Source organism: Alligator sinensis, unplaced genomic scaffold (assembly GCF_000455745.1).
Source record: "Alligator sinensis unplaced genomic scaffold, ASM45574v1 scaffold692_1, whole genome shotgun sequence".
In the NCBI taxonomy this organism is placed as follows: Eukaryota; Metazoa; Chordata; order Crocodylia; family Alligatoridae; genus Alligator; species Alligator sinensis.
In genome coordinates this window covers 441256-465983 of record NW_005842238.1, presented here as the reverse complement: position 1 = coordinate 465983, position 24728 = coordinate 441256, and the positions used below count along the sequence as shown (strand labels likewise).

General features: G+C 45.8%; 1 protein-coding gene across 1 annotated transcript in view; it reads left to right on the top strand.

Moving 5' to 3' along the window:
* Window positions 1-24728, top strand: part of KSR2 (kinase suppressor of ras 2) — a 272120-nt gene that overhangs the window by 31583 nt on the left and 215809 nt on the right. The window contains exon 2 of the mRNA XM_025208577.1: window positions 14297-14801. Coding sequence (XP_025064362.1) covers window positions 14297-14801 — 505 coding nt within the window. The remainder of the gene's footprint in view (window positions 1-14296; window positions 14802-24728) is intronic.

The window sequence follows — 24728 nt, the reverse complement described above, 5'->3', positions numbered from 1 at the left end:
GCGCCCACCAGCCCCAGCCAGAGCCAGTGCAAACAGCTTACTGGTGGGGTTGCTGGTGCAGCTGCAGCTGCCTGGGTGCTGCTTAGCTCCCCTTTTCTGCAGTGCAGGCAGCCAAGTGGGTGGAAGGCAGCCAGGACCCAGCCAGGAGCTGGGGCTGGAGCCAGAGCCCGGTGGGCTGGGGCAGGATCCACCAGGCGGAAGCTTCCTCTCTGCCTGGAGCCCTGCAGCAGTAGTGGGAGGAGGAGCCACAGCTGAAGGTGAGGGCAGCTGAGCAGCACCCAGGCGGCTGCTGCTGCATTGAGAGCAGCCCCAGCAGTAAGCTGTGCGCGCTGGCCAGGGCTACGCTGGCAGGTGTGGGCTGAGGTGCAGCGTGTGCTGTGCTGTGCTGTTTTGGGTGGGGTTCAGCACCACGAGGAGCGCTGAGGGGACAGCTGTGGACCGCACTGCCCAGGTGAGCTCTGCTGTATGCACCCCTTGTCCCCTCCCTCCCCTCACCCTTGGCCAGTTCCCGGGATCTAGCACCCAGGTAACCCACCCACACACCTTGGGCATGCATGTGCCCCTCCTCCCATGCCCCTCCCCACATATCCCACAGACCCCCCACAGGATAGGGGTATGCTCTGCCTTGGGCCCTGCCCCTGTGCTGTCACCACCCTATGACCCTTCCCTGTGATCCTGGCCTCGCCCACTTGTCCCGCTCCTGACCATTGTTCCTCACTTGTCCTGCTCCCGAGCACCACAGTCCCATCCCACATAGGGAAAGCCGAGTTGCTGTGGGAGGCAGGTGGGGTGTTGACCCGGCGCGCTACAACTTACCAAAACTCTCTATGTGGTCCCCAGACCCAAATAATTGCCCACCCCTAAATTAGATCCTTTTGTGCCTTTACCTGCATGTGTAGAGGGACCCAAAATCATGTAACATAGAGCCTTATCTTCTTATTTTATCCAAGGGTAAATTGGGAATAAGCTCAACTGATTCCATATGTAATGTGAATGTAACCTATGTAATAGCAGGAGGAACCAGGAGGGCAGTCTGCAGAGTTGTGTTGACTATTAATTTGGACTACAACTCCCAGAAACCCCCAAGTTTGAGGCTGGAGTAAGGGGAAGGGAAGAAAGCATGCCCCTGAAACCTGGTCAGCTCTATGCAATGGAGTGGACAATGGAGCTGATCTCACTGTCTCAGTTAGCTAGGACTGTGGCCTGAAAGAGCTGGACTCAGACTTGGGGGCAGCTGCCGACTGCTGTTTCAGTGCTTTAGGGACTAAAGGCTTGTTTGGGGACAACTCCAAAGGTTGGAAGGGAAATTAAGGTGCTGAGTATATGTTACTGCAGTTTTGATGTTTCGTTACCATTTACCTGTTCCCTCCTTTTGGCCCATTGGCTTGTGACTCTAACCCCTATGATTCTCTGTATAAAATTGGGAACTCCCCCCTGCTGCTTGTGACAGTTTCTGGGGCTGTAGCTTTGGCGCACACAGAATTAGGGGAATTGGACTTGATTTTTTTTTTAATCATGTGTGTCATGTTAATCAGTTAAAATTCACTTGCCTGCAGAGGAACAAGGTAAAGTTTTGCTTGCTTTTAAGACATCAGCCCTACAAACTTCTGCACCTAAATAGCTTCAGTGGTTCAACAGGATAATATTTGTGTGTAAGATTAAGAATGTGTGTTCACAGTATTGGTTTTAGTCCTTGAAATATGACTTAAATTGGAATTAAATGCTGCCTAGACCCTCACATCGCTCTGTGTATGTGGGGATTTTTATCTCACATGAGCAGAGTGTAATACCTTTCTGACAGTTGGATGTTATTGTTACCATTGCTGGATAATATGCAAATCTAGGAAGAGGTCAGGTCATTCTTGACTACAGGTGGTTTGAAAATTTCTGAATTTTGATTTTTGTAGACAGAAGGGGAATTTCCGTGACAATTTCAACATACCACTTTCATGTTAAGTCTCATGGCTTTTGTCTGTTACCAGTTACAGTTTGGTCTCCAATGATCTAAAATCAAGTGACATAATTTAAATTATCTTTTATAGTGACCTGCATCTTTTTCTCTTTGCATCTGATATCTTAAAGTTATGGGCAACCCAGAATTGTGCCTGGTTTTTCACTTTGAAGATGTAGGATTATATGTGAGTTTTGATAACCTTACGTTGACATGTTCAGTCTTTGAAATATGTAAGTTGTTCAAGAGGGAGGTCATTATATTCCCCTCTTCCTGATTTTTTTTTTCATTATGACTCCCAAATCTGTCCCTCTCTGTTGAGAACTCAAGCTATTTTAGAGATGTGACTTACCTGGCAACTTAAGTCTTGCCTTTCTTATTTGCATGAAATAAGTCTGCTGGAGTTCCTCATTCATTCTGAGTTGCCTTATTCAATGAGTGCATCCACTAGCTCTTTAACTCTCTTATCTACAAAGTGCTTCTGTTGACTTCGTGAACCTTCTTCATGACATTGTGAACTTCCACTGGATTGCATTGAAGCCTCCCATTTTCTGAAAAGAATTAATCTGATGACCTTTTCCCTTTTCTGATATTCTTCAGACTCTTCAGATCACATGGCAGCTTGGAGGAGTTTACAGTGCCCCTTTTCCAAGACAGGTAGTGATGGATATTTTTCCTTTGGTCTGGTAACCAACACTACTCACAAGTTTGCTTCTCTCCTGCTTCGTACCTTGGTCTTGTTGTTTTTAACTGGACAATGAATGTGTTAAAAGAAAAAAAACCCAACAAAGCCAGCAATCTTTTTTGATTTTGTTGTATTTTATACTTGCCAGTGCAAAATGATAACATGCAGTGAAAGGCAGTGCAGAATATAGTTGAGGTCTATCCTGTTACCTTATTTAATAATAGCATTACTGCTTTCTGTAATTTGTCCTCTTGCAAACACATTCAAGTGTTTTGTTCCATTCTAGGTGGGGTTTATGGAACTATGAAGTGTTTGACTGAATGTAATGATGGTGGGATGGGTGGATGGATTGATGGAGGATGAATGAACAGGCGAGGGCAAGGTCTAAAAGTGTATTAGCCTGAGCTTGAGGTGGGTGCATTCCTACAACGAAACCTATGACATGTCTGGAATACTATACACACCATGCTGGCTCTTAATATTGTATTTTCCATGTAACACAAAAAAAGAAAAATGGAATGTTTTATACATCTAAAAACAATTGCTGGTGTTTTCATCTCTCTGTGACTGAAAAGCCAAGTTGCCTTAGTTACCGTGAGTCCAGCTTTAAAGGATGTTGAAAGAGAAGAAAATGAAACATCTTAAAATAATTCAGAATGACTCTTCCAATCTCTTTTAGGATCTTCCAGGACCAGAAGCAAACATTTCTTCCTTTGGAAAGTTAAGGTCTCCTCCAAAGATCTTGCTTTAGATTTGAAGGGTCCTCAAATTTCAGAGCATTAACCTGTCACTGATGTAGGACTGGGTGGTCCTGGATAGTACTTAGTCCCGGACTTTCTGCTGGTGTTACTTGAGATGTGGGGAGAAAATATTTGTCTTTTTTTTAAAGATAAAGTGCCTTGGAGCTGCTCAGACATTTGGGAGTGTCAGAATCCCTGCACAGCTGGCTTTGCAGGCAGGGAGTGGATAAAGAAATGAAAAGTGGAGTTTATTGAATGGGTACCATCACTACATTCAGTGTGTCACTGTGCAGGCTGGGCTGTTCACAAAGAACTGATTGCAGACTCTGGAGCTCATGTTATACTAATATTCTTCATATATTTCATAGGATTATAGGAAAGTAGGACTGGAAGGGACCTCATGAGGTCCCTAGTACAGCCCCCTGCTCAAGGCATCCCTGACTAGCCTAGTCAAGTGTCTGTCTAACCTGCTCTTGAAAATTCCCAGGGCTGGAGATTCCATAACTTTTCTAGGTAGCCTGTTCCAGTGCTTAACCATCCATATTTCCCTCTTTTCACTTTTCTTCAGCAAGTGCCCCTTCCTTGGAGCAGAAGTACTAAGAGAGCGCACTAACAGAACAAATTGTCTTCAACTTAATGCAATTTGGGAAAACAAGTTGTTTTTTTTCTGCTCTAAAATGCATTCCCTATTAACTGATGAAAATAAGAACCCATGTGTATGTTTGGTATAATCAACTGTGTGTTTAAAATACATTCCTCAAGTTTCACCATGTTATTTTTAGGTATGACGCACCCACCACTGCAACAACCAGTTATTTTTGCTAGGGAGTATATCAGTCACATTATGACATCGTCAACTAACAAAATAAATAGCAGCTAAATGTATATAGAAAATGAGAGAAGAGAACATAGCAGCTGGGACATCAGAGCAAGTGAGCTGAGATGCTCTGGAGGAGCTGGAGTAGTGCAAAACCTTTGTGTTGTTTTGGGCAATGAAAGATTGGAGTTTTGGCTTGGTGGTGTCTTGTACTTACCCACTCACTGGGGTCTCACTGAGTAACTTCCCTGTTATTGCAATGTCTAGTAACTAGTATTCATCATTCTGAGTTTATTATTATTATTATTATTATTATTATTATAATAATACAAGAAAGGAATTGCAGTTGGGAGGGGGAGCTGTGAGGTGTGACACACTACTACTGACCTGTAGTAGTATGTCACCTGTATAATACTTTTACAGTTATACAAATACCTGTACTCTTAATGACTAATATAGAGGGTGTTCCAATTTGTATAGTACAGGTATGCTTTTCTTAGTCATCTTACAACATGTAAATCCCTGGGATCTGATGATCAGCTAAGGGATGTTAATGGCCAGCAGTAACACAGGGATTTACATATACTGGCTGCAGTCTTCTGCCATTCAAATCCCTGTGCCTCTAAAAGACTGCTGCTGTTAAGCTTCACATTTATGTCTGCAGAAAGGCCAATCAATAAGCAACTTCTCTGTGCAACTTCCTTTTGCTTCCCACTCCTGAGTTCCTGCCCTGTCTTGCTTCCTTTTCAGCTAACCTGTGCATTGAACGTGGCTGTAATGCAACATGCTCTACTTGGTGATAGCTGTTTCAGTCTGGGAGCATGTAGCACGGAAGAGAGGAGCTCAATCCAGGGGTCTGATACTCAAGGGTTAGAAAACTTGCTAGAACTGAGAAAAGAGGCAGGGTGCACACAGTACAGCTGTGACTTACCAGCTGTGAACAGAATGATTAATTGTGATTAATAATGATTAATCTTCTCATTGAAAATTAATTACTTAATTAATTATTTAAAATCCACTTATTCTTAAAATATGTATCTCTCTGATACATTTTTTTATCCTGGCTGTTAATTGAGTGCCTGTTTCACATCACACCATCTGTTCTCTATAGTGAAGGCCAGATTTTGATTTGTTAAAGTGGTGGGCATGCGCGGAAAGCATGTGTTCATGTCAGTGCACTCCAGTTTTACATTATAACTCAGGGGTGGGCAAAATGTGGCCTGCAGGTGGGATGCGGCCCACCAGGCCATTCTGTGCGGCCCATGGGGCTCCTAAAAAATTTAGAAAATTAATATACATCTGCCCCTGGCTGCCTGTCATGTGGCCCTTGATGGCTTGCCAAAACTCAGCAAGCAGCCCTCCACCCAAAATAATTGCCCGCCCCTGCTATAACTGCAAAGAGCCTTTGGGCTGGACCGGCGGGGCCTTCTTTGCCAGTTAAAGGCCAGTATGCCACTTGTTATGGCTGATGTCCTCACAGTAGGATGTGGAGGAGACTGGCTTGGTTCCTTGGTGCTCCTTTTTACAAAGGTGTATTTCACCCAAGGGCCAAAATGAAGTATGCGTGTACAACTCTAATGCTGGAAATTTGTAAACTTCTGAGACCTGAAAACTTAAATTTCTTTTAACATAATGCTTTAAAGACGGGGTGCTAAACCCCCAGCCTGTGGGCCAGATCTAGGCCCTGGAGTCATGTTGTCTGGCCCGTAGGGGCTCCCAGGGGCCTGAAAATTTGGCAGTCAGGGAGTCACTCCCTTGCTGCCAAAATGTTTGACTTGTGGGGAGCCCTGGGAGACAGATAGCATACTGGATCCACGTGCGGAGGTGGCCTGAGGTCCCATCTGGGGACACAAGTCCAGTCCTGGGCACAATGCAGGGCTGAGGGAGGTAGTACAGAGCCCAATCCTGGCTCGTGGGATTCGATCCAGCCCTCAGACTGGGCCCAAGCCATTCAGTTGGCCCTTGCAAGGAAAAAGTTAAGCATGATTGCTCTAAATAGAAGAAAACAACATGAAGTTTTAGTAATGTGGAGGTGACTGGAGTTAGTTGTGAAAACAGCTCCCTGCACCTCCCCCACAATTGCTTCCTGCACCTCTCCCCCAATTGCCCCTCAACCACTGTTCATTGGTGTTCAGTGGGCCAGCACCTCGCAAACGAGAATGTGGCCTCTGGAGTGCTTTGATCAGAGACTTGACAGCCACAACTCCCAAGTTCTCTGTGAACTTTCTTCCAGATCTTTGTGGTTCCTCCAAAGGGGAGGAGAGGAGGGTATAAGGGCTGCAGGCTACAATTAATGTTCCCATCTCTAATGGGCTTGATGATACTACTTGGCCCCCCCACAAAAGTATTTTGAGGCTTCAGTAATTCATGTTTAAATCCTTCTGGCCTGGTCAGTGCCTAGATTTTTACCAGTATAACTGTCCAGGTGTGGATATATGTTTTAGCTAATATAAGGCAGGGCAGGGTGGCACCTTAAAGACTAACTCAGAGCCATAAGCTTTTGTAGATGATGGCCTACTTTATCAGATGTAGTTAATCTGACAGAGTGAATTAATGTTCTTGGTTAACATGATTATATGGGTGTAATTCTTCCCCATGCTATGCACACAGTGCCACCAGTAAAAAAAAAATGACTGATTTAGCTTGCTGTCCTGCTCACAGAGAAACAAGTTATGCCAGTGCCATTGTTCTGGTGTAAATGACGCCATGTCAGGGATGGGTTGTTTTGTTTTCACTATACCAGCCTGGCTAAATCTCACTACTGCTTTTGTTTGCAGCTGAGGCTTAAAATAGTTGGCTGAAAATGGAAAATGTGCTGCTGCTGACTGTTGGCCCTTTCCCCTGCCTCAGCTGGGCTACAGAAGTGTTCAGCAAGGAGAAGCTGATTTTTAAGTAACTAAGGCCCCCATTCTCCATATCCATTCTTCTTCAAGATCGGGTGTTCCTTACAACTAGATCCTTGTGCCAGTCCTATGGTGTCCAGGGCACTTGAATGTGCACTGCATGTGGTTCCACTGTGGCAAAGGGGCATTCTGGGAGCCCACCACTGTGTCTCTGTCTACAATGTACTGTGAATTTTGCCAGGTTTTTTTTCTCCCCCTGAATATATGAGGGAATTCTGCTGGAGGAAGAGTGCTGGGTCGTGGGAAGAAGGGGCCAGTGAATTGTAATGGAATTGCTACATAATGGAAATGTAATGGCTGGCGTGGGCTGTTGCTGCTCTGAAATGTCAGTAGTGTTGGTTCTACCTCTCCTATACAGCCTGGAGAGATGGAGCTGGGGTCTTCCCCTACTGTCCTCACTGAGAGCTGCAGTGCAGCCCACACTTTGACACCTTAGATTTGTTCCTTGGAGATTTGCTGCTCCAGGAGAAAACACATTCAAGAACTGAATCTAATCTAATGCCAAGGTCATCACTGGAGAATCCGAGCAGCTAATCTGCTGCATTAAGTTAGTAATAGTTTCCCAAGGGAAGTGGTGGAAGCCCAGTGCTCCAGACATGTAAAATTAGGCTAGACAAAGCTCTTGAGAAGAGTTGGCAGTAAAAACCCTGTCTGAGACGGCTGGGCTGGATTTCAAATTCTCCTGTACTTTATATCGTCTTGGAGTCTCTTACTTACAACCAGAATCTGAGGACCAGGTCCTCAACTGACTTTTATGAAGTCAATAAAGAAATGTCCACTTTTAGCAGCTGACAGTCTGGTCCCTTTAACTCAGCTGGTGAGCAATATCTGTGAAGTACAGCTGAGCTAGACTGCAGTGTGGGTACTAGTTTCATCCTCTGCGGCGCCCTGACCTTTGTTTCTTTATTATCATATGTTCTCTTCTCCATTTGTTTTTTCTCTCCCTTCATTTAACCAAGCTGTTTCCTTTCCCTCTTTGCCTTTGATTCCTCTCCAGTGTTGGCCATCAGTTACTGCTCAGCAAGCAGTCCCACCCTGGTCTGTGCAGAAATCTTGGTGCTGTGTATCTGGTCTCTCTCTCATTTGGACATTTCCCTGTTGTATCAGACATATCTGCATGGCTGATGGTCAGAGGGTTGAGAATTTCCCTGTCAAGGCATGGTTTTGTAAGCCTGAGCATGTTCATTCCCATCATGTTGGTATGTATTAAGCCAGTAATTTGTCACCTAAAATATTTGAGGAATAGTTTGGCTCTTGTTTAGGTTTCTGCTCTTTTCCTTATGCCTCTTTACTGCTTCAGAAATAGCCCTGGGAATCTGAGCCCAATCCAAAGTTGTGATGTGGTGGAGCTATTTTCTTTCTATAGACTCATTTCCATGATGGTACAGTGGTAGCCCTTGAACATTTGGGGAAGGTGGGGGTGGGATGTTTGCCTAAAGAATCCATCTCCAGCTGCCATGAAGGAGCCAGTTGTCCATACAGACTGCTTTAGCTGCAGACTAGTTTGAGAGATTGACCCCAACAGCTACAAGAGTGAAATAGAAACTAGACAATAGCAGTGCTTTAAGATTATTAATCCTGTTGGTTTTATCAGTAGTTGTGGGGAATGGGAGGGATTTCTGTATTTTTATTAAATATGTGCAGCTCCATTTCCCCACTTACTTTTGCATTGTTACCTGCTGAAAGGTTTAAGTTCTTTTCTGGGTCTGAGAGAAAGCAATGAAGTAACTGGGCACATCCTTGGTGCCATTGTAGAGTGCGGGTAAATGCTGCCAGGTTATGACTGGAGTTATCTTGGGGCTACAATAGAAGACCAGCCACTTGACCTTTACTTTCTAAAATCTGTTGGCCAAGATGGACAGAACGTGTGAGAACAGTATGATGAGCTTGAGACAAAAACCTGGGATGTGAGCTGAATGAATGCTGCTGCCTAATGTTGCTGTCTGGGTAAGACCAGCAGACCATATTGCTAGCATGTGCATCTGCATAGGGTCTTTTTCTCACCTCACGAGTCTAAAAGCTGTGCTCCAGTTACCTAATAAATGCTGCTTTTTAAAATCCTGCCCTGTGTCACTGCAGACCTCTTCTGGTTCTATAGCTCCCGGAAGGGTGGGTCAAGCATTTTTGGACTTGCTAATAGAGCCACAGTGAGAAACCCGAGGTGCTGAGGAATTGGCGTCCGAGTAGTGGACCTATCCAGCTTCACCTAGATAATGAGGGGCCCACAGCTTAGCAATGGGAAGGATTCAGTTCTGGAAAGCGTATAAAGGGTAGAGGCATGGCATGCCCTGTGCATCATTTGGGTTGGTCTAATAAAAGATATCAAATTCACCCAAGGAACCTTGTCTGCCTGTGCATCTGTGGCATTCATATGAGAGCATCAGCGGTCCTTTCTATCCCTGCAGGGCTCGGCTGGTACTTGGACAAATTCTCTCTGGCGGCAAGAGCTGTGTTAGTTAAAACAGTACATCTTTGGGGGGTGAAATCCAGAACACAGTCGTAGATGCTCCACAGTCCCCTGACACTGTCTAGTATAAGCAGTTCACATTACTTCCAGTTCTGGTTAATGTAGCCACCTCAATGCTGTGCTGTGGTGGGGAGGTCTAACTTGCTCTGCTGTCAGCACAGCTAATTAGTGTGGCTGTTCATGCAGTGCTGTGCCCAGGCAAATTAGCTCTCCTGAGGTATCCTGAGCCAGAAGCTGTTCGGGCAGTACCAGGCAATGTTGTCCTTTTTTCCTCATTACATCCGGTAGGACACTGCCTGGTATTGCTCTGAGGCCTGTTTTTCCAAATTCAAGCTGAAGGTCTCATTTAGTAAGTCCTCAGCTGCACTGGAGTATCCCAAAATTCAGGATTGTCCCAGAAATTTTGGGGTGGTTGGTCATTTTTTAGCATTAGTCATTCTGGGAGCCAGAGAGTATGAGGAGGTTCTGCTCATGTCCAACAGCTTCAGGAAAAGAATTGCCTCGTGTTCCAAACCAGATACTATAGGGTAGGGCTGTGTGAAATTTTGCTGGCCGTTTCGACACTGTTTTGACTCATTTGGAGGTCAGAACATCAAAATCGAAATGAAACAAAGGGCGTCAAAACAACTTTGAAACAAAACGAGGCTAGTTAAAATGTTTTGTAAGTCAAAACGTTTCAACTATAGCACTGGGGATGGGAAGTCAGTCCAGCTGGGCTGACTTCCCATTCTTGGTGCTAGATTGGGCCCGGGGGCAGGGAGTCAGCCTAGATCATGCCAGGGGCAGGAAGTTAGCCCAGCTGGGCTGACTTCCCATCCCCCAAGCTAGATCGCACCGGGGCGGGAAGTCAGCCCAGCCGCCTAGATTGCGCCGGGGGCGGGGAGTCAACCGAGCTGGGTTGACTCCCCATTCCCCACGCTAGATTGTGCCGAGTGCGGGAAGTCAACCCACCTGGGCTGACTTCCTGCCCCCGGAGCAATCTAGTACGGGGCATGGGAAGTCAACCCAGCTGGGCTGAGTTCCTTTCCCCAGCCCGATGGTTGGGTGAAACAGTGTCAAAACAGCCCCACTGTTTCGACTCAAAATTAAATTTGATATAAAACACTGTTCCATTCAGACCTCGAAACTGAAGCCAGAACGGAACAGTGCCATTTTGCACAGCCCTATTATAGGGTAGGTTAATTAAAATGTGATTTTCTTTTCTTTCTTTATTTTTTTTAATAGGCATGCTTCTTCTTATGAAACCACTAAACTGTTGGCAAGCTCCTCACACCAATACTAATAAAAGACAGGAAGTGGACTGTAGAGCAGCACTAACCAGTTTTTGCTCTTAACATCAGGCCCTCAAAGTCATCTTTTCCACTGGCCCACTATATTTTCATCTGAGGACAGACTTTCCTAACCCTGCAATTGGACCTAGACAGGTTACAGGGGTGGGCAGATGAGAACAGGATGGGTTTCAGCGCTGACAAGTGCAAGGGGCTTCACCTGGGGAGGAAGAACCAGCAGCATACCTACAGGCTGGGGAACTCCCTTCTTGTCAGTGCAGAGGCAGAAAAGGATCTTGGAATCATTATTGATGCCAAAATGAACATGGGCCGACAGTGTGGGGCCCCGGTCAGGAAGGCCACCCACACCTTGTCATGCATCCACAGATGCATCTCAAGCAGGTCCAAGGAGCTGATCCTCCCCCTCTATGCGGCACTGGTCAGGCCGCAGGTGGAGTACTGCATCCAGGTCTGGGCGCCGCACTTCAGGAGGGATGTGGACAGCATTGAGAGGGTTCAGAGGAAGGCCACCCACATGATCGGGACAGCAGGGCAGGTCCTACGAGCGGAGGCTCTGGGACCTGAACCTGTTCAGCCTCCACAAGAGAAGGCTGAGGGGGGATCTAGTGGCCTGTTACAAACTAGTCAGCGGGGACCAGCAGGCATTTGGGGAGTCCTTGTTCCCCCGAGCACTACCAGGAATGAATAGAAATAATGGTCAGGAGGCGCTACTTCACAGTCAGGGTGGCTAGGACCTGGAACCAACTTCCAAGCGAAGTGGTGCTGGCTCCTACCCTGGGGGTCTTTAAGAGGAGGTTAGATGAACACCTTGCTGGAGTCGTTTGACCCCAGTGCTCTTTCCTGCCATGGCAGGGGGTCGGACTTGATGATCTGCTCAGGTCCCTTCCGACCCTACCAACTATGAAACTATGAAACCCCATCTCTCCCTTTGATAAGAACTTTTTTTCCCCAACTCAGTAGAACAATTCAAAAGAACCTCCCTCCTCTCTCCCTGAGCCTCTTTTTAATCAAATCCTACACCTTTCATTTCTAAAACCTGCTGCTGCTTTTATTTTTCTTCTCAAGAGCTTGAAGTAAAATGATTCCTATGAAAGGGATGAATAGATAACAGGGCTGGCAATTAATAACTGGAAGAGTGGGGGAAGTCTCCCTTTTCTTAAAGTAAAAGATTACATTTTTATTCAGGTTTTATTAGAGGCAAGGATCAAAAGAGTTGGGTGAAGAGAACTGTAATCTAGTCCATCATTTAAGTACTTTTGAAGAGTCATGGCAGACAGGCATTTATGCATAGCTATACCAATTGTCAGTTTCAGTAATTATGTACAGCTTGCTATTTCCCCGCTCCCTCATCAGATTGCAGGGAAGGTTTATCAAGGTGAGAATTGGGCAGGTGGGAAGAGGGAGTGGTGTTGGCTCCTGCCAGACAATTGGAGGTAATAATCTCCTCAGGGCCCAGGTAACTCTTCAGAAAGGTGGAATTCATTTGGCCATGTTCAGAGCTGGGAGCGAACAAAGTGGCAGGGGGAGGAAGGATGGGCTGGGTGTGGGACGAAGCAGAGGAGGAAGAGATGGAGGAGGTGCTAGGCAAGACAGAAGAAAAAAATCTCATCTGCCAAGTATGGCGTAGAAAAAGCAAACGCTTTGCGAGCAAGCAGAAGTGCTGCTATTGTGTGCCTTTGAATGGAGCCATCCCTTCAGTCCTCCCTGCAAATCTCTGCGGCTGTTCTGCTGAGTTTTTTGCTTTCTAAAAAATGATTTATACCTTGAAGGCATTAAGTTTGGACCTAGGAGCTTGGGGCTTGGTTTCTAGTTCTGCTACAGGCTCAGTATTTGACCTTTGGTGAGTTATTTAATCTCTCTCTGCATCTGATCCCCTTTGACAGATGGGGAAAATACGCTCTTTGTTTGGATTGTAAACTCTCTGAGGCAGGGCACTCGGTAGTTGTATGGCACACAGCTGAATGAAGACTACATCCTGGTTGAGGCCTCTAAGTCAATGATTCTCAACCAGTGTGCTCTGGCACCCTGGGCTGCCTTGAGATCCTTTCAAGGGTGCAGTGGGATGCCATGCAGTGTTAGCACTGTTACATGTACAGACATGATTCACAAGATAAACCCAGAAATTTCCAATAGGAATCCATAGTGTTAAAAACATTTTGACCTGTTGTGGTCTTTCTGAGTTCTTTGCAACAGAAAAATGGATCTGTTGTTTTTCCATAGTCAAAAAACAAGTGAAAACGAAGAGCTTGCATTTTCCATGGGGTTTATAGAGTCTAGAAATGTTGAGAACCATCGGTATAAGCATTTCCAAAATGCACATAAAGTGTAAGGAGATTTTATTTGTCCCTTTTCCTGCCTGGAACACCAAGTCATCTTCTTCTGGTGCGAGGCTTGCTCGCACAGGGTATCTGTTTGTGGAAGATGGAGTGTCGACAGATATTTGTCACCTCGGCATCCTGAGCTGTATCTGTGGAAGTGCAATTCCTGTTAAGAGAGATTCATGTTCTTTAAAAGGGGGTTAAATGACATCACTGCTGTTATGGGCTCTCAGTCACTCATCAAGTGCGCATGGCCTCACAGCTTTACAGGTTTTAAAGTGGAAAAACCTTTCTATTTTGCATTGGGGTAATCGAACATTTTCTTTTTCAATTTCAGTGCTAAATTTGTCATATACTATTCCACAAACTGTATTTTGTTGGGATGTAGGGCCTTTGTTTTCCCCTAGACTAGAGTGTCAGTCCACAGTCTCCATCAAAGCACCTGAATTTGGGACAGAAGCAATGGGGAGAGGAGTTCATTCTTTAGGGACATTTAGTCTTAGGCTTCTGGATAAAGTTGGGTCCTCTGTTGTGCTGTTTTAGTTGTTCTAGGCTTCCCAGCCTTGAGTTGGCTGTATTTCAGTGTCAGAGTGTTTCCCGTGTGTATGGTGAGATAGTCTAAGGTCTGTTGAGAAGAAATGTTCTCCCTGAAAAGAAATGTGTTTTCTGAAATTAGAGTAGCAGTAATTCATTCACGTAGCAGTCTGGATATTGGATGCTTCCTACTTGGAACCTGCCTCTACATTTTCACCATTCATAGGTTCTCACCTTGACTCTGAAGGGATACAAGGAAGATTATCCCTCTGGTACATACTTGCACGAAGCCCTTGCACCAAGCCCTGGAAGTGCCAAGACTCAGGCTCAACTAGTTCCCAAAAAGGAGCTTGTTTCCTGGCTCTGTCATTGGCCACTGGGGATTGGCCAATCAAAATGCTTTGGTAGGAAGCAGCTGGGAGTAAGGCAAGTGGCAGGCTGGTGAGTCAGTTGGGACATGGCCCTGTTAGGCTGTTGGAAACAGTGACTAACTCCTACGTGGGACATCCTAAAAACCTGGCCTATAATTAGAAAGGGGGTTTTGTATCAGCTACATTTCACTTAATTATGACATGTTTGCTTGTTATCACAGGAGGCAGCCTTTCCAAGCAAGACTGGACCATCCAGTGGCCAACGACAGAAACAGGGAAGGAAAACAACCCTGTGTGCCAACCAGAATCCATGCAGTGGATTAGAACGCACCTTTCCCAGAGCCCCAAAGTGCAGTCCAAATGCATCCAACACTACTGTCACCCGGGTTCAGCCCATGGACCGATGTACACCCACGTGGACAGGCTGACTGTGGAGGGCCACCCAGGGCTTTGCCCCCCGGTAGAATCTGGACATCGCTCTTTGCCGCCATCCCCCCGGCAGCGGCATGCTGTTCACACACCTCCGCGGACCCCTAACATAGTCACCATGATGACTCCTCCAGGCACGCCGCCAGTGAGGCGAAGAAACAAGCTGAAACCGCCAGGGACTCCTCCCCCATCATCCCGGAAACTGATTCATCTCATCCCCGGATTCACTGCCCTGCACCGGAGCAAATCTCATGAGTTCCAGCTGGGTCACCGAGTGGATGAGGCACACACCCCCAAGTAAGTGAGCTCAGGATGGGGGAAGGGGGGGATGCCAGGCAAGCAATGCAGGATGGAGTGATGGGCTGTGATCAGGTAGTTAGGTAAGAAAACATGCTGGTAATGTACATCTCCAATCAGTGCTGCCTGTCTAGTGGCTAGAATACCACTGTCCTGAAGTTCTGGTTTCTAATCCTGGTCTGGCTCTGGCTGATCCCATTTTCCTAAGGGGACCATGCCAGCCCCACAGTGTTCTTGAGTGAATGACCACTTGTGGAGCTCTGTGAAATCCTTGGCTGGGGGGTGTTAGAGAAACGCTGAGTATTGCTAAAAGCCTGACGCCATGTGCCAGATATCATTTGTTAAATGCTACATGCTCCAGTCTGTTAAACCTAACCTGGTGCTTAGCCTCCGAGATTAAAGCCCTGTGCTGTGTTGGCTACTGCGGATGTGGGGGTGATGTGTTAATATGGAGGCTCTGGTTGAAATGCTGCTAGAGAGCCTGGTTTGGGTTTCAAGCCAGAAAGGTCTGCTGTACAGCCCGTATGCCTAGTACCTTGGGGATGGTACAGGAGGCATGAGGCATTACTACAGGTGACTTGTCCTCACATCAGTAAGAAATAATTTATGGGCTCTGTAGAGAGCTTCATTTAAGCTTTCTCCCTTGGTGATATTTGGCCACCCTTTTGGGGGCAGGGAGAGCTGAGTATATTGGTTAGAAGAGTTGCTGTTCTGGGTGCTGACTTAGTTTCCCAGTCAACTCCAGGATCTCGGGATTGCAAAGTTGTCAACAAATCACTTTGGCTCTGCCCCTTAACCCAGACCAGGGCTTGGTGTCAATTTGTTGTAAAGCTCTGTGGACCCCTGTGGGATGCACCTCTGCCTCTCAGAGCTAGTTACCCAGGAGGCCCTCAACTCTATTTTCCTACCTGTGAAATGGAACTTAGGATACGTGTCCTGTTTCTCCTGCTAGATCTTAGATCTTAAGGGTGCCACTTATTATTAGTAGTGTTAGGTGTGCCAACACTTACTCATGATTCATAAATAGAGACCTACGTAAATCAATGAGACAAAGGGTTTTTTGCAGCCTGCTCTTGTGCCCAGAGCTGATTTTATGGGCGTTTCATGGTGGCCCCACCCCTTGGTGGTGATTGGTGGAAAGGCCCCACCCCTTGGTGCTGATTGGCAGAGAGGCCCTAGCAGAGGGAGGTGACATGAGGGGGCAGCTGCCATATTGATTGCTGGCTGCCCTTTGACGCTGATTGGCAGAGAGGCCTGGGGGATGGGGGGAGGAAAGACCATGGGGCAGCCACCATCTTAGCTGCTGCCCTTTGTGCCACTCCACCAGCAGGTGCCTTCCCCTTTCACCAGTGAGGACCACTGGCTCCTACTGGGGAGCAAGCATTTTATTTTTATAATTTTTTTTATTGATTTTTTGCAGATTTTGTGGACAATCTCAGATTTCATGGTTTCCATGAAACCACTAATTAAGCAGGTCCCTATTCATAAGATGAACCCAGAGATTTCAAATAGGAATTTGTTCAAGTGGGAAAACACTCTGACCCGCTGTGTCTTTCTGAGTTCTGTGCAACAGAAGAATTGTTCTATCATTTTTCTGTAGTCAAAAAGTGAGCAACAACTAAGAGCTGGCATTTTCTGAAGAGATGCTCTGAGTCTAACAGGGCATACCTTGAGTCTAACAAAGGGTGCCTTAAGTCTAAAAATGTTGAGAACTCCTGCCTGAGAGAGGGAAAACATTTTATACGAGATCAAAATTTGGATAAAGTTTTTTTTTGTTTTGTTTTTTAAACTATTCCCATTTTATCTTCCGTTGATCATATGACCTGTAGGTCACCTCTTTTCGCCCCATGCCCTGATCATTTCTGATGCTTGGAAGAACTTCAGAATCAGAAAAAAATTAAGTCAAAATGACAATAGGGCAGAGAAACTGAAAAGTAGCCTCTTAGTACTGCAGAACTATGCAATTTTTTGGTTTCTCACCATCCCAATAATTATAAGCAGTGTTAGAACAACATTGCTGTGGCCTATTCCCTGGGGCTGGCGACAGCAGCTTTCGCTGTCTGCTCTATGTGCTTAGCTAGTGATTATCCATGGTGTTTTTCTTACTGAGAGGATCCCAGGAGTTCAAAGGATCCTGGCTTCTCTTAGCTGTCAAGGCATTCTGAAAGGTGTATGCTATGAGTTTCAAAGGTGAAGCCATGGCAAGAGTGTGGAAAGATGTAGGCTGTGGTGTGGAAATGAGGTCCATTTTTAGCTCATTATTTTACAACTAGCAGTAGAGTTTGCACCCAGAGTAACCTGGCACTCTCAATCCTTTGCCAGTGGCATCTCCTGGCTCTTTTGGAACAGGCAGCCAGCTCTCCTTATGTCCTTCTCTCTTCCCTGGCGAGACTGATGCTGGCCTTTTGCTAAGAAAGTCACTGTTGACTTTCAGATATAACACCGTGGTTCCCCATCATAGCCCTCCAATTATTTGTGCATCTAAGCTAGGGGAATTATATCCTTTCCCCCACTCCCTTTTTTAACTTTTGGGTTCACCTAATTTTTTTGGCCTCCTTCATCCTGTGGATCCTCAGCCAGCAGGGGGTGCTGTCATGCTGGAAAATGCCATTGTTTTATCCTTGTGACGATCAATTCCTCAGCTCCAGCTTCTGCAACTGGATAAAGTCTGTTTATAAACAGAGTGGCTTTAAGGGGAATGCAATCTGTATCTTGGCCAGGCTCCTGGGCTGGTCTGGGGTCCTACTATATTAGCAGCTGTGAACCTGACTGCTCGTGTATTAAGGCAGGGCTGTCCAAATGGCAGCCTATTTGCCTCATTCAAGGGGTAGATTTGTGATCCCCAGGCTCCTACGTGGCCACTGCTCCCCTCATTGCTTCTTCCATTGCTCTTTAGGCTTTCCCTCCATTCTCTGGCTTCTGCTTCCTGCCCCTGCTCCAGGCTACATGTCACAACCTGCTGTACCTGGGGGACCATGGTCCAGAATGCCTCCGTGGTATGGTATTGGGGCACCCACTCTGGGGAACTGCAGGTGGGGCCAGTTGTCTGCACAATGCAGTGCAGTGGGGGAAGACTGTGTGGCATGTGGCTGGCGTGGCCCATGGCTTCCACTACTGTGGTTTGTGTGACTTGGAGCCCCTGGCCACTTAGAAACTGGACAGCCCGGTATTAATGCATAAGGGCCTGATACGGAACCGCTGAATAAAGATACCCTGCTTATAAATGGGGAGTTTTGCAGGCTTATCAGCCTAGCTGAGCTCTGCCCTGGTGTTGTGGGGCAGGCCTGTACAATGTTTGGGCAGCCATATCCTGAATTGTGCTTGAAACAGGTCATTCCTATAAAGGCAGAAACCTGATGATGAAAGCTCCAGAAAGGAGGAAAGTGCTACAAACTGCTAAAAGGCTTTGCTCTTCTAGATGTGGGAGGCACCTGTATAGTACGACAGGGGCTGGCAGGATGAAACCTGAGGATAAGTATCTCCCTGTATGTACAAACAAGGTTCCTTGGGTGAATCTGATATCTTTTATTAGACCAACCCAAATAGTTGGAAAATAATTATTAAGCAAGCTTTCAGGTTCAGAAACCCTTCATCAGGCTAAGGAAGTTTCAGCAGTTGGTGTGTGCTCTTCCTGGTGCAGTTGGTGTGTGCTCTTACCCGAAAGCTTGCTTAATAATTATTTTCCAACTATTTGGGTTGGTCTAATAAACGATATCAGATTCACCCAAGGAACCTTGTCTGCCTATGTCTTTAGACCAACATGGCTACAACCTACATCCCTGTATGTACTGTACCCTAATAGCCTATGGGGGGAAGTAACATCTCACAGATGGGCACCTTGTTTTCTGTGTGATTAGAGCAGCCTTGATACGGGCTGGCTGGTTGTGATTAGAGCAGCCTTGATACGGGCTGGCTATGTCTGTTCTGGTATAGGGAAGCAGAGAGCTTTTGGCTCTTTTCTATTGTTTCTCCCTCCCTTCGTCTGCTTGGCCCTGTTCTCAGACTCAGTGCATCCAATTAGCTCCAGTTGAGGAATACAAAGGGTTAAAGCTTTTCTCTGAAGGAAAGGGAACAATGAGCAAGGACAGAGGGAGCCTGCAGGGAAAATTTAGGAGCAGCCAAACTCAGGAGCAAGCCTTGGCTGAGGTTCAGGCTTTATTGTGGGGCATTTGTTCAAAATAAAGGTGAGTTGACTGCATCCAGTGTTCAGGCACTCCACTGCATGGTGGAAATGCCATCTGCTAGCAGGGATGGACCAGGGCTCCCAGTCAAAACGCCCCTTAACTTTGCTGCCCTTTGTATCTGAATGCAAAACGTGTCAGTCTTATCCCCCCCGCCTCCTTGAGGTCCCAACTTGAGACCTATAATTGCAGTGCTGGAGCTCAGCACTATGACATAAATATCTAATCCAGGGCAATGCAGTAGTCTTTCTTTTCTTGAACAAGAGCTTATTTATTCCTAATGAATAGAAACAGAGTGCATTACCCAATCTTCATCGTTCTTTGTATATACTGAATTCAGGCGTGCACACTTCAATAAATGAATAGGATTGCCAGTTCATTAAGTCCAAATGTGGCACCTTCTCTCATCAGTCAGTGCCAAAGAGAAGTGTTTCATATCCCGCTTTTACAGTATTCTGTCTCTAATGAAGTATTGCGGTGTGCAGTGCATTCCAGGGCATTCTTGCTGATTATGCCCTTCTGCTGATGCTCTGCTCCTTTTCTTTTTCTTCTAAGGAGGTGGTTTGTTGTTTGATCTCAGCTTCTCTGTTTCGTGCTTCTTCACATTAAAGGGATGTGGTAAAAAAACCCCCAAAAAACAACACTTCTCTCTGAAAATTTCTGATTTACTCTTGTTGCTAGTAGCACCTAATGTCAATGGAGCTGAAAGACGAGAGGGTTCCCCCCCCTTGCTCAACATATGTATTTTGTATATCAGTTTCATTTATTTCTCCAGGGGACTCACTTTTCTTCATTTGCCTGGATTTTTCACTTTGGTGACAAGGAAATATTTATTTAAGAAACAGGAAAAATCACACAGATCAGCAGGGAGAAGTGTAAGCAGATTTTTCCCTGAAACCTCTTTCAACTTGTCCTGCAAATGACTGTTTCAACATGCTTGTGTCTCTCTCAAATAAACCCTTCCCAAATGCACATTAGGGCCATGCTTCCTAAAGAGTTCAGTTCCCACATAGACACCTAAAACCATCTTTATTTATTTTCTTTTTTTTCCCCTTAACTCTCCATGATATCAAGTATAAATATTTTCAGCAGGTAAAGTTTGAGGAGCAGTTTGGGGATAGTTTTTTGTTTGTCTTTCAGCATCTCCCTGCAATATTTCGGATCTAAACCCAAGAGCCTTGGGCTTTTGTGTGACAGCCAGAACATTAAATAGGTCAATTTGTGTTTTGCTGCCCAAACTGATTAGAGAGCAGAGTAAACAATGTATAAAAAGAAGGGGAAATTTAGGTTTGCAACAATCTCATGTGTCAATGACATGTTTTAGGAATTTCACTGTTATATAGGCTGAGTTTTTCAAATGTTCAAAGCTGCCTAAGGGCATCCTGATTCCATAGGCAGCTCGGAAAATCTCAGCCATGATTCTGAAGCTGACAGTACCTCTGTACAAAGCATTGTTCTTACTACAGTACAAAAGAGAACATCAGTTTACAGGAATGCACATAGTTTGCCCGAAGGGTTCCAAACTCTTTAATAGTAAGGATCTAGGGATCTCACAGTAATGCTCATATAGTTTCATTGAAATCAGTCAGATTCTGTATGGGTTCAGAGATTGACTCATGCCAGTCAGATGGCAGTATCTGGGCCCTTTGTGCATGAACCGCCCCTGACAGGAGCAAGGGGTCTGGCAACTGTGATGCAGCACCCTGAGTGATGACAAAGGCAATGGGGAACTTTTATCCCAGACTCTGGGCTACTCTTTTGAAAACTGCCAACTAGTTTCTTGCATGTCTAAATGGACTTGCATTTTTCAGTTCTCCTAAGGACTCCATTGCATTGGATCCCATGGAACAGAATGGATCAGGCTCAGACAGAGGAAGAGCTGAGTCTGCTCCAATGGAATTTGAGCCTGCAGTTACAAGACTGCTTAGGTTTCTATGCCTGGTGGTCACACCCCATAGACATTCCTCCTAATGTCTCCCAATTTATTTGTTCTGTGGTAGTGCCTAGGGATTCCAGTTATGGATTATAGGGCCCCTTTAAGTTAGGTGAAAAAATACAGTTAATCTTTAAAGAGCTTCCAGTCAAAGCACTATAATGAATATAATTGTAATGATGAATATATTGTAGCTATAATTGCTCTTCTCTTTCTCAGTACTAAGAAATCAGCTCTTTCTTGCTTCTCAGCCTTTTTAAAGTGTTGGTTTTGAGGGTTTTTTTTTTTAATTCTCCTTTTTCTGCAGTTTTTGTCACATTTCCTCCCTTATATTAACATAACTTCTTAGTATGTGTATTTTTTCTTTCTTGTGCATTCGTAGGTGTTGAGTTTCTTCTTTAGCTTTTTTGACTTGTTCTTACCTTTCATTGATCGTTCCCTATCCACAATCACAACACAGGAATGGTGAAGACAGGAGAAAAAAATGACCTACCTGCTCCTTCGCTTGATCTAATTATATTTTGTATTGTGATTTTTTTTTTCCCCCCCCTCCCTGTTGAAGAGAAGTTCCCTCAGGAAAATTCACGGCTTAGGAATCATTTAGATACGTGATTTCAGCTTCTTACACTGTAGATATGCTGGGATGTGTTAGTCTGGCTGGGGAGACTGCCGTGTTTGCTTGAAACTGTTGACAAGATTTGCAGCATCTGGGTGGGAGAGGGGTTTGGAGGGGGTGGAACAGCTGCTGCCCTGTGGGTCTGGTGCACTCTTCTCAAAAGAGGGGATTCTTAATGATCGTCTTTGCTGTCATCTCTGTCCCTCAGGATGGACAGTGCTTGCTTGGTGAAGGAAGCGTGCTTCTGAATTGTGTGCAAGGAAGACGTTACCCATGCAGTTGCACCATGCAGTCAGGAGACCCTGCCTCAGACTTTAGTTTCAGGCAGTCTCCCTCCATTGGTCACTGGAGCTAGGGGCTGGGTGCCTTAAGGCCCAGCTGCCCTGCCTCTTGCTACCTGCTGTGTGCTGTCAGCCCACCCTGGAACATGCTGTTGTCAGGATTTGAGTGTAGTCTCGTCTTCTCCCTGCCATGGGAAAGAAGATCACCACAATAGAAGCTGCCTGAAACTGGGAGCCATTGTGTACAATAGGACTGGCTGGGATAGGATACTTGGCAAGCCTCTAGAGTTCACCTGAGGGGAGCAGAGACCCAGAAAAGCAACCCCAGCCTTGAGCAAAGGAGATGTGTAGCACTGAAAATGGGTATTTTCAGGGATTTCTCTCTGATGCTTTCCATGTATCCCACTGCTGTGAGAAGGCAGATGCACCAGACCTTATTAGCATCTCCCACATGCATGATTAGATGCAACTCTTATCCCAGGGTCTCTCTGCTGTCTACAGTCAACCTCAGTGCAAGCAGCCTTAAAGCACTGCAGTAGCACTGCCAAGCCTCTTGCATGGCTATAGCTCATTAACATGGGAAGGGGAGAAGAGTTGAGTATTTCTTGGAGCTAATCTAGGGAAACAAGCTTTTGTTCTGGCAGTGGAGAACCATCCACATGCAATCTCCAATAAGCCTGTTCCTAATGGCAGTTTCATTTGTGGATAGGGAAGGGGAGACCTTTGGAGTAGGGCTTAGTGCTTGTAGAAGATGTGGGATTACCAGCCTCAGGCGCTGATGTAAATTTACAGTTTGTTCCCAGAAGAGGCTTACATCTGTTCAGCCAGCACTAAGGACCCTGTGCGTTCAGGGAGCGCGTTCCTCGGGAGAGAGCACTGTTCTTGCATCTCGGCAATCTCTGTGATGGATCAGAAGTGAAATGCAATCAGTGAGGGGTGGAATGGCAGCTACTTATGGGGCAAGAGCCTTGTCTTTCATGATGCCCTGCTGTTGCTAGTCACAGATGGCTTGTGGTGTCTTGAGAACCTTACACACACTTCTGGGGTGGGGGCGAAAGGGATTTAGTTGCTGCTTTCAGTTTTCAGAACCCATCCGTTACTCGCCCTACAATGGCCAGTCTCTGCTCATTGGTATCTGTAGCATTTGATCTCTCTGTGCTATATGTCAAACATGTACCATCCCATTGTTCCTCTGTTTAAGCCTACAGCTAGTTACATTTGCAGCAGAGACTTTTGCTTCTGTCTGAGCCAGCACAGTCAATTTAATGTCACTATTGTTCTTCCTCTATTCTTTACTGATACCTGTTCCTAGATGTCGGGCTTGGCGGTCCACATCTACCTTTGAGTTTGTTGGGAGAGTGGATTTGAGTTTTGAAAGCTCACTGCTCTCCATCTTCAGAAAGCAGTGTTTGTTCTGTTCACGATCAAATCTCAAGTAAAGGGGCAGAGCTTTCCATCACTCAGTGAAGGTTTGGGCATTGTTTTGACAGAAGGGCACTTCCTTGCGGCTGAGCTGCAAAGCAAAGAATAAATCATGTAGAAGCGATAAAGACAACTTCCCACTTGGACCTGTTTGTGTTTAGTTATTTCCATTTTTACCCTGGGAAAGGCAGCCTTCAGCTCACCCCGGCCTCTTTTTATTTTTTCAGGAGAATAGTGGCAGTCTAGAATATCTGAAATTGGACATTAGAGCGGGAGAGTGACACTGAGCTGAACTGCACCTCTTCTAGCCCTGCCACGGTGCAGCTTCTAACCCAGGTTGTAACTGTTTCTGGCCCAACTCTCAGCCATGGTTGGCTTTGGCACGCACCTGTTCCAAGAGTGTCCAACCACAGTAACAGTTCTGGTAACTGAAACCTCAGTACTAGCAATTGCATACCTGTATAATGACTCTACCTTCCTACTTGGTCCTGGAAGGGGAGATTTGAGGGAGTTGGAATATTATTTAAAGTAAGGACACATTAGTCACCACTGGAAGGTATAGCTTGTCCAGGTCTGTGCACTGTGGGCTGTTGGAGGGAAGGGGCTTCGCTCTCTCTTGGGGCTTACATGGTCCACTCAATAGAACTGTACTGTCTTCCTGTATCTGCCTGAGTGACCTGCAGACTTCCCTGCGCTTCTCCTGCTTTTCCTATTTCCAAACCCTGCTACAAAGTGAAACATTGAAAATCTTCTTTGTCACTGCTTCTTTTCTCCTGCTTTGCAATTTGCCTCTGAAACTGCACGGTATTCCTGCATTAACTCAGTCACGCAGACCCATTAGGAGCCCAGCCACGGATAGACAATTCCACCGCTTTCTTTACAAACATTTCCTTTTTGCAATTAGACATTCCAAGTGACCTCGGTGCCTGACGAAGGATTGAGAGCACCAGGTTGGGGGAAACAAGTGTGGAGTGTAATCATCCATTTCCAGCTGCTAATTGCAGAAGGGCTTCAGCCCCTGGTCTGCTTCTTCCAGTTTACTTAGTCTCTCTGGTTTGCCACTTCCTATTGGTGCTGAGACACATTAGGTCATGGTACTTTAATTTACAATTAGTGTGACATGAGCCCTCCTCTGCAGTCACTAGCAAGAGGTAATTCCCCACAGGCCATGGAGTTTATTAAGCTAAATTAATAGAGGAAGAAGAGAACAACTATTAACAACACTCCATCTCTCCAGTGTCCTACTGGGGGCTCATCGCATCAGTACAAAGAAACAGGGACTCAGAAGGACCCATGCTTCCCAAAGCTGCTTGGAGAACAGTGGAGGTTAATTTGCTATAATAGATCTTAATGATTTTCAGGAGGCAACCACTGAATCTTGCCTTCTAATCCCATTAGTGTTTCGGGATTGTAATTAGTGTATTAGAGAGGCAGCTTTTTTATATTCTCCACCAGAGGCACACAAAGGTTTAAGCAGTTATCCAGCCTGTATTC